This window comes from Cavia porcellus, unplaced genomic scaffold (genome assembly GCF_034190915.1).
Source record: "Cavia porcellus strain 051 isolate PalLab524CR breed Dunkin Hartley unplaced genomic scaffold, mCavPor4.1 scaffold_8, whole genome shotgun sequence".
Taxonomy (NCBI): Eukaryota; Metazoa; Chordata; class Mammalia; order Rodentia; family Caviidae; genus Cavia; species Cavia porcellus.
The window spans coordinates 24,164,542-24,177,241 of record NW_026947491.1 but is presented as its reverse complement, the minus strand read 5'-3'; the positions used below and the strand labels follow the sequence as shown (position 1 = coordinate 24,177,241).

Sequence of the window (12,700 nt, the reverse complement as noted above, 5' to 3'; positions counted from 1 at the left end):
CCTGAAGAGATCAGACCAGGTGATCTGAATTTGAACTGACACACACCCAAACTCACACTTCACCCCGATGGTCATGTTTTGGGGAGATGTACATGCGAGAGGCCTTGGAGAACACCTTTCACCTTGGCCTGGGCTCCTGCCAGGAATATTGTCTCCCTGGCTGAGTTTGCTAGTCCTATCAGGGGAAAGCCACGTACTGCAGGGAAGGTGAAGAAGGTTGATGCGGACTTGGAGGAGCCCCTCAACTGGAAACAATACAGGCTTCCTTCCTGAGGCAATTCCTCCAGATAACCATATCCAGCTAAGCAAGGTCACACCCTCTCATTTCCTTTAGGTGGGTTCTGGAGGCCATGTGCTCCCTTTTCTGTTTTGCTACCTTAAGGTCAGCTGGCAATGCACTCCTCTAAGTACAGGCAAGTGACTACAGACGTGTTCTAAGGGTGTCAAATGAGGACATTTTTGAGCCCATTATGCATCATCTCTATAAAAACACAAAAAGGTTCAGAGAAAGGAAGTTATTTAGTTTTGTAGGATTTTAAAGATGCAGCTTAGAGCTACACATCAGCAAATGTTAAACCAGTATGCTTGTTGGTGATGACACTGCCTGAACCAGGTGCACTGTTGCAGTGCTCAGGTGCACTGTTTCAAGAGCTGGACTTATCTAGTAGGTAGTGTTGACCAGTTGGCTTGTTGTTTGAGCTAAGCTGTATAGAAAAGGAACCAACAGCTAAACATAAATGCTAGTATATTTTATTTCTAAGTTATGAAAAGAAATATCCCTAGGGATCAGGTATATTTGAATCACATCAACTGGTTGTTTAATATGAATTTAACAGTAGCATATTTAAAAATTTAGGAAACCCCTTGTGAAGTTGAATGTGGTGCACTGCCACAGGAGGCTGGGAAGATGCAAGTGTGGGACTCGCTCATGGGCCAGGCAACCGTGCAGGTGCAGAACTCACAATGCCATGCTGTCTTCACATGGAAATACTGCGGATTAAAGGCAGGCTTCAAATCCTCCCATTTGATAAGGTGAGTTTACATGATAGCAAGGCCTAAGACACACTTAGTCTCTATTGGCACTTGTTCTAGTCCAAAGCCTAAAAAAAAAAAAAATTCCTACTGTGTCTCATATGCAGTCTGTGTCCTTAACATTAGAACATCATTATACTGGCAGCTGGGTGATGACATCAGTAAATACCTTTCTCAGAAAAGCCAAAGTCAGGGTCCTGTGTATATATTGAGGAGATTTCTACTGCAGGTAATGAGCAGGACAGCTTGGATAAGGTACTTGCTTTATAATAATTACCTTTATTATGTGGGACAGAACAAGAAATTTTAATTCTCGTTACAAGAACTTTTAATTCTTTTATGACTTAATTTTTATCTTTTTTTTTAAAAGAATAACAGGTTACACTGCTGAGATCTCCCTCCTTGGGCCAAAAGAACAGCGAAGGAAAAGGTAAAGTAATATATTATGAGGGAATGTTACAAGTACATAAAGAGTATTGTATTTATTTTTCCTGTGTCTATACTTTCTCTTTTTTGTGTGTTGGAGAGGAAATTCTAAAAATATTTGATAGATGATTTTTCCACTAACACCAGAAAACTTGGGGGGGGGATTTGTTTAATTGGTAGAAAACCAACATAAATCAAAGCAATCTGTTGCTGCCACCCTTTATAATATTCTAAGAACATAACTGATTTACATATTTGCAGCATAACTCATTTAAAATTTTCAGTCTTATTTTTTAACCTTTTATTGGGGAGAGATGACGTTATAACGCCTGGGTAGTTTGAAATTTGGCCACATACCTTTAGTTTTTTCAATTGTGTGAACAAATATTTTAATGTTAAACAGCTTGCAAGTATTAAATGGCTCGTTCGTGATTTACTTATTTTTATAGATTTCTCCCTTCAAATCTAATGACTCCACTAAGGCTTCTTTTTGGAAAGAATGTGTTATAAGTCAGAGATTGTGGAAGGACATTCTGAGTGCTGACACTGCTGCTCAGGCCACCCAAACACATCCAACACTTAGAAATTCTTAAAGGGAAGCTGTGGAAATCTATCAGAGGGTTTTGTTGTTGTTATTGCTGCTGCTGTTTACTTTAAGTAAGAGGAAATCATGTTTTTTAGCTTAGGATTTAAAACTATCAACCGAGGGAGCTCATAGCTCCTGGGAGAGGTGAGCCTCTTGCAGGAGCAGCTCTTTGCAATTGAGGAAAGGAGCGCGGTGAGCTAGGGTCCGAGAGGGCGCTGTTTCACCGACCCCAGGTAAAAAAAATGTGTGGACCTGTAGCGACCAAAGGCTGAACAAAGATCACACTCCCTGAACGCACTCACATCTCGGAATCACGCTGGCCTTGCAGCGAGCAGGATCATGTAGAAAACAAACATCCCTTGAACCGGTCCCAGGCGCTCGCGTTCACTTCACAAAAGACAGAGCAGCCTCGGGGCGGAAATCCACGGGTGCCACGATCCTTCCCGGGAGGGTACACCGCCCGGGACCAGAGCAGGCCGTCTTTCCCCGCGTGGCCCCGCGGACAGCCCCGCTCGCCCCTGCCGCCCCTGCCGTCTATGTCCAGCGGCCACGGCGACTGCGCGCCACGGCAGTCCTGGAGTCGCGTCGGGCGCTCGGGAGCCGGGTCGCCCAGCAGGAACTCAGGAGGACAGAATCCTGTCGTGGGTGGAAGGGTCGCGCGTGGGTCCCCTCTCCGATCCCGAGGGGTGTCCCCATCCTGGCACAGGTTTCTGGGACGCGCGCCAGGTGTCCCCGGCTGTTCCCCAACCCGGAGAAGTGCGGTCTGGACCTGAAGTTTGCAAAGTTCCTGCTCCTAAGCAAATGCTCTCCTCCTCTTGGCCGATGCCTCCCGCCCAGCCCGGCCCAGAAAGCGCCAGGAGGCACCTCCCGTAGCGTCCCGACCTTCCCGGCGAGTCCAGGGACCTCCGCACCCCAGGCCCAGGGCGGTGTCCCGTCCCGTCCTCCCCGCTCGCCTCGTCGCCGTGCGGCCGACCGCGGGGTCTCAGCCCTGCAGCCCGGGATCTGCGGCTGCGTCGCGGCCCGCGTGCCCCGCAGGACCTCGGCTCGCAGAGGGAGCAGCGGGTCCGCCCACGCTCCCGGCCCGCCCGCCCGGGACCGCGAGGTCCGGCCCGCGTGGGGGAGGCGGGGACAGCGAGTCCCCGCCCGGCCGGCGGGCGCGCGTTCCTCGGGCGCCACCTCTGTGCGGCTCGCTCACTGCCGCAGGTCCCGGGAGCGTGTGAACTTCCTCCTCCCGCCGCCAACCTGCGCCCCCGCGCGCCTCCGCCGGGACGGCCGCCCGCCCGCGCCCTGCGCCACCGCCCGCCGCCACCTGGGCCGCCGGCCGGCGACACGCGCGCCCCGAGCCTGTTCCCGGGGCGTGTGGAGTCAGCTTTCCGGAAGCAGCCAGCCCACCAGAGGAGGTAGACGCGCGGCTATGCATATATATGTGGGTCTCGCCACAAGTGGCTGCGGACGCGGAGGGCCCGGCTCGCCCCGCAGTGGACCGCGGGGGGAACTTGCTTAGCTTCCTAAGCGAGGAGCTCCAGGGCTTGGTGGCCAGAGGAATTAGACATTGCTATGGGAGACGTGTAAACACACTGCGCATCGCCAGTGCGTGTATAAAACATCTCGTGCTCGCTATTATTTCAGGGGAAGCGCTTCTGACTCTTCTATTTCTCCCTTTTTGGCCCGTTTTTGCCTGTGTGGTTTAGGAGCAGCGCAGCTGGAGTAGCTGGTTTCTAAGTAAGTGAGAGCCGGAGGCTCGGGGAACTTTTCTTTCCTTTCTTTTCTTTTCCTTTCCTTTTCTTTTCTTTCGTTTCTTTTCCTTCTCTCCCTTTTTCTTTTTCCCCACTCGGGAGAGGCCCTCGCGGGTGAGGCGCTGTCCGACCAGGCTGCGGACGCGTGGGAGCAGGCAGCCGGGCTCAGCCGCGTCCCTTCCTCCTTGCAGATCCCCGGCCAGCCAGCGGAGACGATGCTGCGGAGACTGGTCCAGCAGTGGAGCGTCGCCGCCTTCCTGCTGAGCTGCTCTGTGCCCTCCTGCGGGCGCTCGGTGGAGGGGCTCGGCCTCCGGCTGTAAGTGCCCATCCCCGGGAGGGTGGGCGGGCGGACGGGCTGGGAGGCCCGGGACGCGGCCACCGCGAGCCTCGCCCCGGCGGGAGAGAGGACCTCGCGGCTACCTGCGAGGAGCTGCAGCTGGCCCTGCAGGAGGACGAACTGGCCGTGCGTCCCCGGGGGGCGAGTGTGGTGAGCTCCCGCCTGTGGTGCAAAGAGGTTTACCGAGCGCCCGGAGTTGTGTCACTCTAAAGAAGCTGAGGACCAGAGGATGCAGGTCTGCGCACGTCTCTCCACTCCGAATGCGGGTGGCAGCGTGAGTGTGAGAAGCAAAACCCTTACATCCAGTTTTTTATGAGTGACATAACTTTAAGCATATAAAATATTATATAATGAAGGCATATTATATAAGAAAGTAGTGAGTGTGCCGGGACGCGCTCCTAAAGGCAGCGTTCGGGAAGACCGGAGTGCTTGGTTCCAGAGCGAACTTTAGGTACAGAAACTTTCTTTTTCTTGAAATTGTTACTAGCAGTTCTTTAATCTGGAGGCAGATATTTGCATGGTAGACCAAAAAGCTTGTACTTTGGCATTCTCTTGTGGTGATTCTTCAAGGACAGTTTTGGCTTAGGAATACGGACACATGCTAGCCACCCAGAGAGGAGACTGTGTTCTGTGACTTGGAAGTGGCGACAGTGGCAGAGCGACACTGTCTGGGGGGGAGCTGGCAGTTCCAGAGCGTGTGTCACACCTTCCTTGGGCAATCCCGAAGCTGCAAAGGCAGTGTTCAATGTGGGGGAACCAAGAGGTCTGACAACCGAGAGGAGTTTGACTCTGGAGAAGGAATTACAGAGAATTTTTACACTTGACAATAAAAGTAGCAGTATCTATTATCTACAGTCAGGTCCATAGGGCTTCCTTGTAAATTCCCGTGGGTATACAAAAAAGCAACTGTTTTATATGCGCCTTGGTCTATTATTATTAGAACAGAAAATTCTTAAATGAAATTATGTTAGACATGTCTGAACCTTGGCACCAAAGTGAAAATCTATTAGAAATCTCCTAAGGCAAATTGTGTAGAACATTGTGCTGCAGATAGAGCTGCATTGTGTTCAGATCAACGTTTTGCTGCTGTATTTTGGAAATTGTCTTCAGACTCTTTGCTCTTTTTCAGACTTGCGTTAAATTCAATTATCTAACATCAGCTATGAATATAGATGAAGACTGAAATTTTAAAAGTGCATTTACATACTGTATTTATTTGGCTAAGAAATACTGTCTTGGAACAGAGCCAATTTTTTAAAAGTTGCTTCAGAAATACCTGCTTTCTCTTTTGAGAAATAGTAAATGAACCATGATTGAGTCCACAAGCACAGCATAAAAATAGTGTTAAGTTGCTCTAGTGGCTATTTTTTAACTCTTTCTTTATCACACCTTGCAAAATACATATCAGAAACCATTTAACAGCCAGCAACTCTGTTGTCATTTTGTTTGTGGGTAAGGTATAATATTGTAGTTAAACACTCACACTCAGTTATAAAAGTACCACAAAACATTTTGTAGTTTATGGTTAATGGGTCATCACATTACAGCCATGGTTTTTCGTGGAGGCTGAAATCATCAGTAAATAAAGATGTTTCATCAAATTATTACAGCCAAGTTTAAAAACCAAGTCATTATTTTTGCATTGCTGCCAAGTAACAGTTAATGTGTACTAGACAGAACATTAGTCTACAATTACACAAAATCAGGCTAGCTTCGTGAAAGAAATTTTAACATCTAATCAAATCATATTATGCCCCAATTTTCACACCAAGCATTAGGGAAACTGCTTGAGAAGTACATTTTTCTTGAACCAGGAGGTAACTTTTCAGGAAGAGAAAGTTACTATAATAAGACTTTTTAAACTGTGCAAAGGAGGCCATTACAAGCTGTGATCTTTTAGCCCTGCTAGCCCGAAAGATTAATTTTTAGTATTAGTGTATGTATTTTATACAGAATACTATACTGTTTGTTTATACAGAATAATGGGTTTCTTTGTGGCATATTCATGCATGCAGAATCCACAAGACTTTGATTAATGTGGCCAGAACATCTTGGAGACCTGGAAGTGGGCTCTCTGGATGTCCTTGTGTGGGTAAACGTGGCTTGGCAGGTTCATCTGGGTTTACATTAGGGAGGGAACCTAAGCAGGTTGAGAAGCCCAAAGCATCACTGGCTGATTTACTTGGGAACCAGACTAGGTCTGTTCCACTTAATGAAAAGCATAACTTTCAGCTGAGTCATAGGGGTTGGAGGGACTCCTGGTGAGTCATCTTAACTCCAGTACCCTAACCCTGTCTCCTCTGTGTACCACAGAACTTGTTTCTCAAACCCTGAGTCCCTCCGTCGGATCCTCCCATCAGCACAAGCACCCTGCTTCTTCCTTCACTGGAAGGAATTGCCTCCACTGTTTATTCCCACTGTTCCTTGATAGTACCTTAGAAATTCAATCTTGTTCTCAGAAAACTCTTGTGAGAGTGATTCTTCTTCAAAGAACAGCTGTTTTGACTGTATTTGGAGCTATCATGTGAAGCCTTTTCTCTGGTTTTTTTTTTAATAATAATCAAAAATCATAAAACATAACATATTTGTTTTTCTGTGTCCACTGTTGTACTGTATAACGTTTACAGACATACTGAGTAACAGACTGTTGTCAATGCCATATTTACCTGTTATCTAAATTGCAAAACCTCCATAATCTGAATTTCCTAATTACCAACTTAGGTATATCTAGAGGATACATGCCAGTCATGTATCCCAGTGTCAATTTATGTCTTATCTTGGAAATAAAGAGAACATTTTCTGGACTTTATTCCCTGTTGGTGATGAAGCTATCACTGTCTCTTTACCCCCTGATGCAATTTTTCAATCAGAGCTTTGTACTTTTCAATATTTTATAAGGCAGAAGTCTTGAAACACTAAATAACTTGTCCAACAGCATTTCTAATTTAGCATTGAATAAGATTCATGTTTCCTAATATATATATATATATACATATCAATTTCCTCTAAAAGGCAGATGGAAACAGAAGAACTGTTTTAGACTGGACAGAATTGTAGGCTTTTTATGAAGTAGGGGATAAAGTGATCACTGCACGTCCCATGGGAAGCATTCTGGGAGAGTGGGGCCCTCGAACTCCAGAGGCCGGTGACTCACATTGGACATCTGTATAGTCACGGGGTGAGCAACGGTGGCTGGATTTGAACAGGCCAACCAGGAGACGTGTGGCTTCAGGTTAAGCAAGAGTGGGCTGTACAATAGGCGTAGAGAGCAGTGCCCATTGAGGACTTCAGCCAAGAGTTGAGAAAGAAAGAAAAGCCCCCAATACTCTCCATTCACACTAGCTCAGAACTCCTTTTTCACATGACATTTTGGTAAAAATATGTATTAAACTGCAGTGGTTATGAAATATATAATTCTACCAATCCTATTCTTTTAAAATGTTGTAAGAGGATACGTTGTACTGAAACCTCAAATTCATAGGTTATTAAAAGTTTCCAGATTACTAACAACTGGGACAGAGTAAGTGGCATTTTATCTAGTCACACGTGACACCTTAAAAAAGGAAGAAAGGATCCTGCGTGCCTCCCTGAAGCCAGCTCCTGTTAAATTCCTTTCCATGAAGTCATGTCTTTTCTGCACAAGTTCTGTGGCTCCACGTCAGTCCACAGCTAGAATCCTAGAAGGAAGCTGGCATTCTGGCTATCAGGGCCAGAGAATGACGACTGTTTTCATTTTTGCTGTCCTCATTGACTCACGCGTGAGCCGTTCCTAGACAGACTTCACTGCTCGCATCATACGTCTGTCCCTGTTGGCTTCTAGTTTTGTAGTTTGCTGTTCTTTGGGAGTCAGAATTATTGTTTTCTTAGTGCAGCAACAGGGTGGTGGTGGTGGTGGTGGTGGTGATGGTGATGGTGATGGTGATGGTGATGGTGATGGTGATGGTGATGGTGATGGTGATGGTGGCGGTGTGTGTGTGGACACGCGCATGCACAGGAAGGCTTAGGTGAGTACTCAGGTGAAGCAGCTTCCTTTTTATCTCCTGGGACAGGAATCTGGGTTCATTCCCAACAGAACACTGAAGAGATTGCTGTCTGTTTCCGAGCAGAGCTGAGTACAGCCTGAGCATTTCACATTGAGCAGTCAGCGTAAAAACCACCAATCTGACGCTGTGCTCCTAAGCGGAGGCCCAGGACAGGGTGCTGTGCTCTGGAGGTGCAGAGCCACAGCCGCTGCCCCCCACCCTCCGTGCCCCCGGGGCCTGCCCAGGGCTTTCTGGAAGCAGAAGGTTCGCCCCCGCCCACGTCCTCGCCAGCAGCTGTCCTCTGTCTGACGTGGCTTCCTCTTCTGGGTTTCTTTCAGCAAAAGGGCAGTATCCGAGCACCAGCTGCTCCACGACAAGGGCAAGTCCATCCAGGACCTGCGCCGCCGCTACTTCCTGCACCACCTCATCGCTGAGATCCACACGGCCGAGATCCGAGCGACCTCGGAGGTGTCGCCCAACTCCAAGCCTGCCCCCAACACCAAAAACCACCCAGTGCGCTTTGGCTCCGACGACGAGGGCAGGTACCTGACTCAGGAGACCAACAAGGTGGAGACCTACAAGGAGCAGCCTCTCAAGACACCTGGGAAGAAGAAGAAAGGCAAGCCAGGCAAGCGCAAGGAGCAGGAGAAGAAGAAGCGGCGCACGCGGTCCGCCTGGCCCACCCTGGAGACCCTGCACAGTGGACACAGCGTGGAGCACCCGGCGCCGGTCCCTGCCACGCTGGAGCCCGCGTCACGGTAATGGTCCATTCTGCAGTGGGTGCTCCCAGGGCTCTCCCAGGCGGGCACAGCCGGATGGCACCACACGTGCTGGGCAGGTGTATGTCTGTCCACGATAGTGTCCACCTCTATCCACACAAGACAGCCATCTCCCCTATCCACCACCATTGCACACCACACCACCTCACCCCTGCTCCACTAATGTCACTGTTTAGTCACAGGCTTCAGAATGACCTTCTTCATTATTTCCTTAAAAGTGTATGCATTTGTCTACTCTCGCCTCTTGGCAAACTAGACAATTTTTAGTTCTTTTTTAAAAGTCATTTCATGTCTTTTTTTTTTCACTTTAAGCAAGAATATGGAAGGTTTTGATACTATCAACAAACACTGCAGAACAATTTCTTACTGCAAACAGTTCTGAATTATTTACTATTTACTTAAGCAAATGTATTTAATTAAATTTTAATTGATTTTAATTTAAAGAAATTAAGTTATTTTTAAACAATATTTTATTTTTTTAATTAAATTTAACTCTGATTTCTGCTGGTCCATGAAAAGAAAATGATTTCTGAAAAAATTTTAAACATTGGCTTGAGAAATATTTAAGTTTTTCTCATGCATCTACTTTCCACTGACAAGTTGAAATAAATTTTCCCGGGTAACACAGTAGGAATAATAAGACTCTACACTTATGTGGCTTTTATCCTTAGCTTATATACATGTCACAAATTTTAAAGTCAAATAACTTCAGGTGTGGGGCTGAAAAGTTCATAACCTTTGGCAAGTGACTTAGTTGGAGAACGTTTTGATCTCCTGTGAAATGAAGATGATAACTCTGCCAACCACACAGAGCGGGGTTAGGATTAAACACATTAAATGCCTGTCAGAAACAGTAAAATCACAACACATTGTTGTGCATGTGCTTTTAGACCCAATTCTGATTACACTATATTATCCATATGCAAAAATCCACATATGTCACACCATATGTACATGTGTGTAAGTATTTAAATTTCCTATGTATGTACACGTGGGCCATGTTTCTATGAGGCAAAATAGAGGCAGCTGTTAACTTCACAGTATAAAAATAAAAACCAAAGCACTTCACAGTGAAGACCGAGTTAGTCCTTGGAAAAGAGTATCCTCAGAACTGGGTTTTCCCCATCTCTGTGACTTAGGTCAGTGCTCTGTCAGAGTTATTTCTTTGGCCACACATTTCCACTGATGGACAGCACCTGCTGTTTTGCTTTATTTTTTATGTTATTTTATTTTACTTTTTGATACAGCACTTTTGTAGGGTTTGACAAAGAAAACAACATAACACAAGAACACATCAGATGCAGCTAATGCAATCTTACTATTCAAAGAATTCTGTTACTTCAGTTCTTTGACACTGGCACACATAGATTTCATAAAATGAATCTGTTCACCAGCATTTCTCTCTTTAAAATCACAAGTCCCCATTATTAAATAGCACATAAATTAGAAATTATATTGAATCCATAATACAACGAATGATCAATGAGAAATGGCACTGGAGAACTCTTCAGCAAAGCAAGTGACCCACCTGGTGAGTCTCCCATGGGTCTACAGGATGTAATGACACCCACAGTCCTGCTTTGCTGCAATTAGCATATTTTAAGGTGGGACCCTAACCATGGATATTTATAACTAACATAGCCTACTTTATTGTCAAAACCTATTTTTGTTCATTATACATAAGAATTATTTTTAAACGTATAATTGATTTTTATGGGGTTTGCTCCTTTAAGATTTGCAGTGGTCTTCAAGTACCTGGAAAATTAATAAAAATCAACACTGGTCAGTTCTTGGACCCAATGTGACCCCTAAATTAAAGTACATCTAGTAAAAATTAGACAGTTGCCTAATCAAATCCAGACCCAGCACGGAAAAAAATAGGCCGTCTCTGCTTTGCCTTTACTTCCCTGTTTTTGAGGGACAGTCATAGAAAAAAAGCTCGGCAGCCAGACGGGGGCCTCCTCCCAGCATGACCCTGCAGAGGAGTGGACAGCAGGAAACTGAGGAGAGGACAGCGAGAGATAGAGGACAGGACAGCGGGAGAGTGAGGGGCCTGTTGGTGAGAATGTTTGGGGCCATGCAGGCTTTTGTAATCCAAGTAAAACCTTCAGAACCTTCATTTTAAAGTTTTATAAGTCACCGGTCTTTCTTAATGTCCTCTGTAGCCCTCTACATTAGAGTCTGAAACTCTGAAAGGCTTGATGGGGTGAGAGCCATGAGTTTTATTATACTATACATAGATTTTCTTAGAAGTAAAATTGTCTCCTCTCATATGGCTTTTCAGGAGATATATAACTTTAAATTTTAGGGATTACACTTCAAAGTTTTGATGTTGCCTGTAAGATATCCAGGTACAGTGAGACTCATTAGAAATCATACAGTTTAAGTTGGTAAATATTGATTTTGAAAAATATAAAAAGCTTTTCAGTAATCAGAAGAGCTAAAGTATTGTCAAACCCCCTACATCTATTGCACACAGACATTTCTAGGTCATGTTATGCTTTATTTGTCTCTTCTGTAAATGACTTTGTTAAAACACAGTGCAGAAGGGAAGATAACAAGCCATCCAGACAGATCTTTTCTTTAGTTCTTTTACTCGTTTTTTTTTTTCTTTTTTGAGAAAATAATGCTCAAAATATTTTTCATTGCCTCCTTACTATTCTGGAACTCAACTCACTAAAGTCAGTGTGGTACATGAATTATTGAATTTAGAAGTTTCCCTTTTTACTTTATTCATAACATCTACCCACATCCACCTACATTTGTAAAATAGTAATTTTAAACATTTTTTTAGCATTCCAACCAAAACCATCAGTGAGACCATCCTAAATACTCAGCTTGCTTTTCTTCCTTTAAACTATGCGTAAAACTTCAGAATTCCAGTTGTTCTGCTTATGTGCTGGTGCATATCTGTGATCTTAGCTACCCAGATGGATCACAGGTTCTAGGCCAACCTGGGTAACTTAACAAGATTCTGTGTGAAAATTACCAAAGCAGGTGGAGAAGGAAAGAAAGAGAAAGAAACAGAGAAAACAGAGAGGGGGGAGCAAGGAAGGAAGGAAGGAAGGAAGGAAGGAAGTATTTTAAGGAAGGAAGGAAGAATGTATTTTAAGGAAGGAAGGAAGGAAGGAAGGAAGGAAGGAAGGAAGGAAGGAAGGAAAGAAAGAAAAAACATTTAGAAGGGACCAAGTATGTGGCTCAGTGATAGAGAAATTACTTAGCATGTGTGAACCCCTAAGTTCCATCTCTAGCACCATCTAAGGAAGGAAATACGAAAGGGAGAGAGAGAGAGAGAGAGGAAGGAAAGAAGGAAGAAAGAAAGGAAGGAAAGACCTGCCCTTTTGTAGGTCTCATATCTATATATGTCTGTCATATAAAACTCTACCCACAACACTCAGGGGGAGTTCAGTGTTAAACAATCAGTTAGACCCCATTCTGTAACTGTTGCCTTAGAAATGGTTGATTAGTCCCAAAGAGAGAGGAAGGAGAAAGAGAAGTCTGCCAACCCATCTTAAAACAATCATTGCATTGTTTAGATAAGTTGGGGGAAGGTGCCAATCCCAGTGGTAACTTCTTCTGAACAGTAAAATAGATATGATGGTATGAAATACTTCTATTTTGTACCTTTAAATCAATTTCTTGTTAGCATTCTTCCATTTAAAGTAGACTTTCCTAGTTACTAAATGCAGGATTCATTGAGAATACCAACAGAGTGAGAGACAATTCCTAGTTTTGCTTTGAAAACTAAAATCCAGTAACAGTTTAATGCATTAATGCTTAAG

The 12,700-nt window shown here is 45.0% G+C and overlaps 1 protein-coding gene across 1 annotated transcript in view; it reads left to right on the top strand.

Annotated features, from left to right (window-relative positions):
- Positions 1–4,377: 4,377 nt before the first annotated feature.
- Pthlh (parathyroid hormone like hormone) overlaps positions 4,378–12,700 on the top strand; it is a 28,137-nt gene continuing 19,814 nt past the window's right edge. The window contains exons 1-2 of the mRNA XM_005002326.4: positions 4,378–4,391; positions 8,478–8,897. Coding sequence (XP_005002383.2) covers positions 4,378–4,391; positions 8,478–8,897 — 434 coding nt within the window. The remainder of the gene's footprint in view (positions 4,392–8,477; positions 8,898–12,700) is intronic.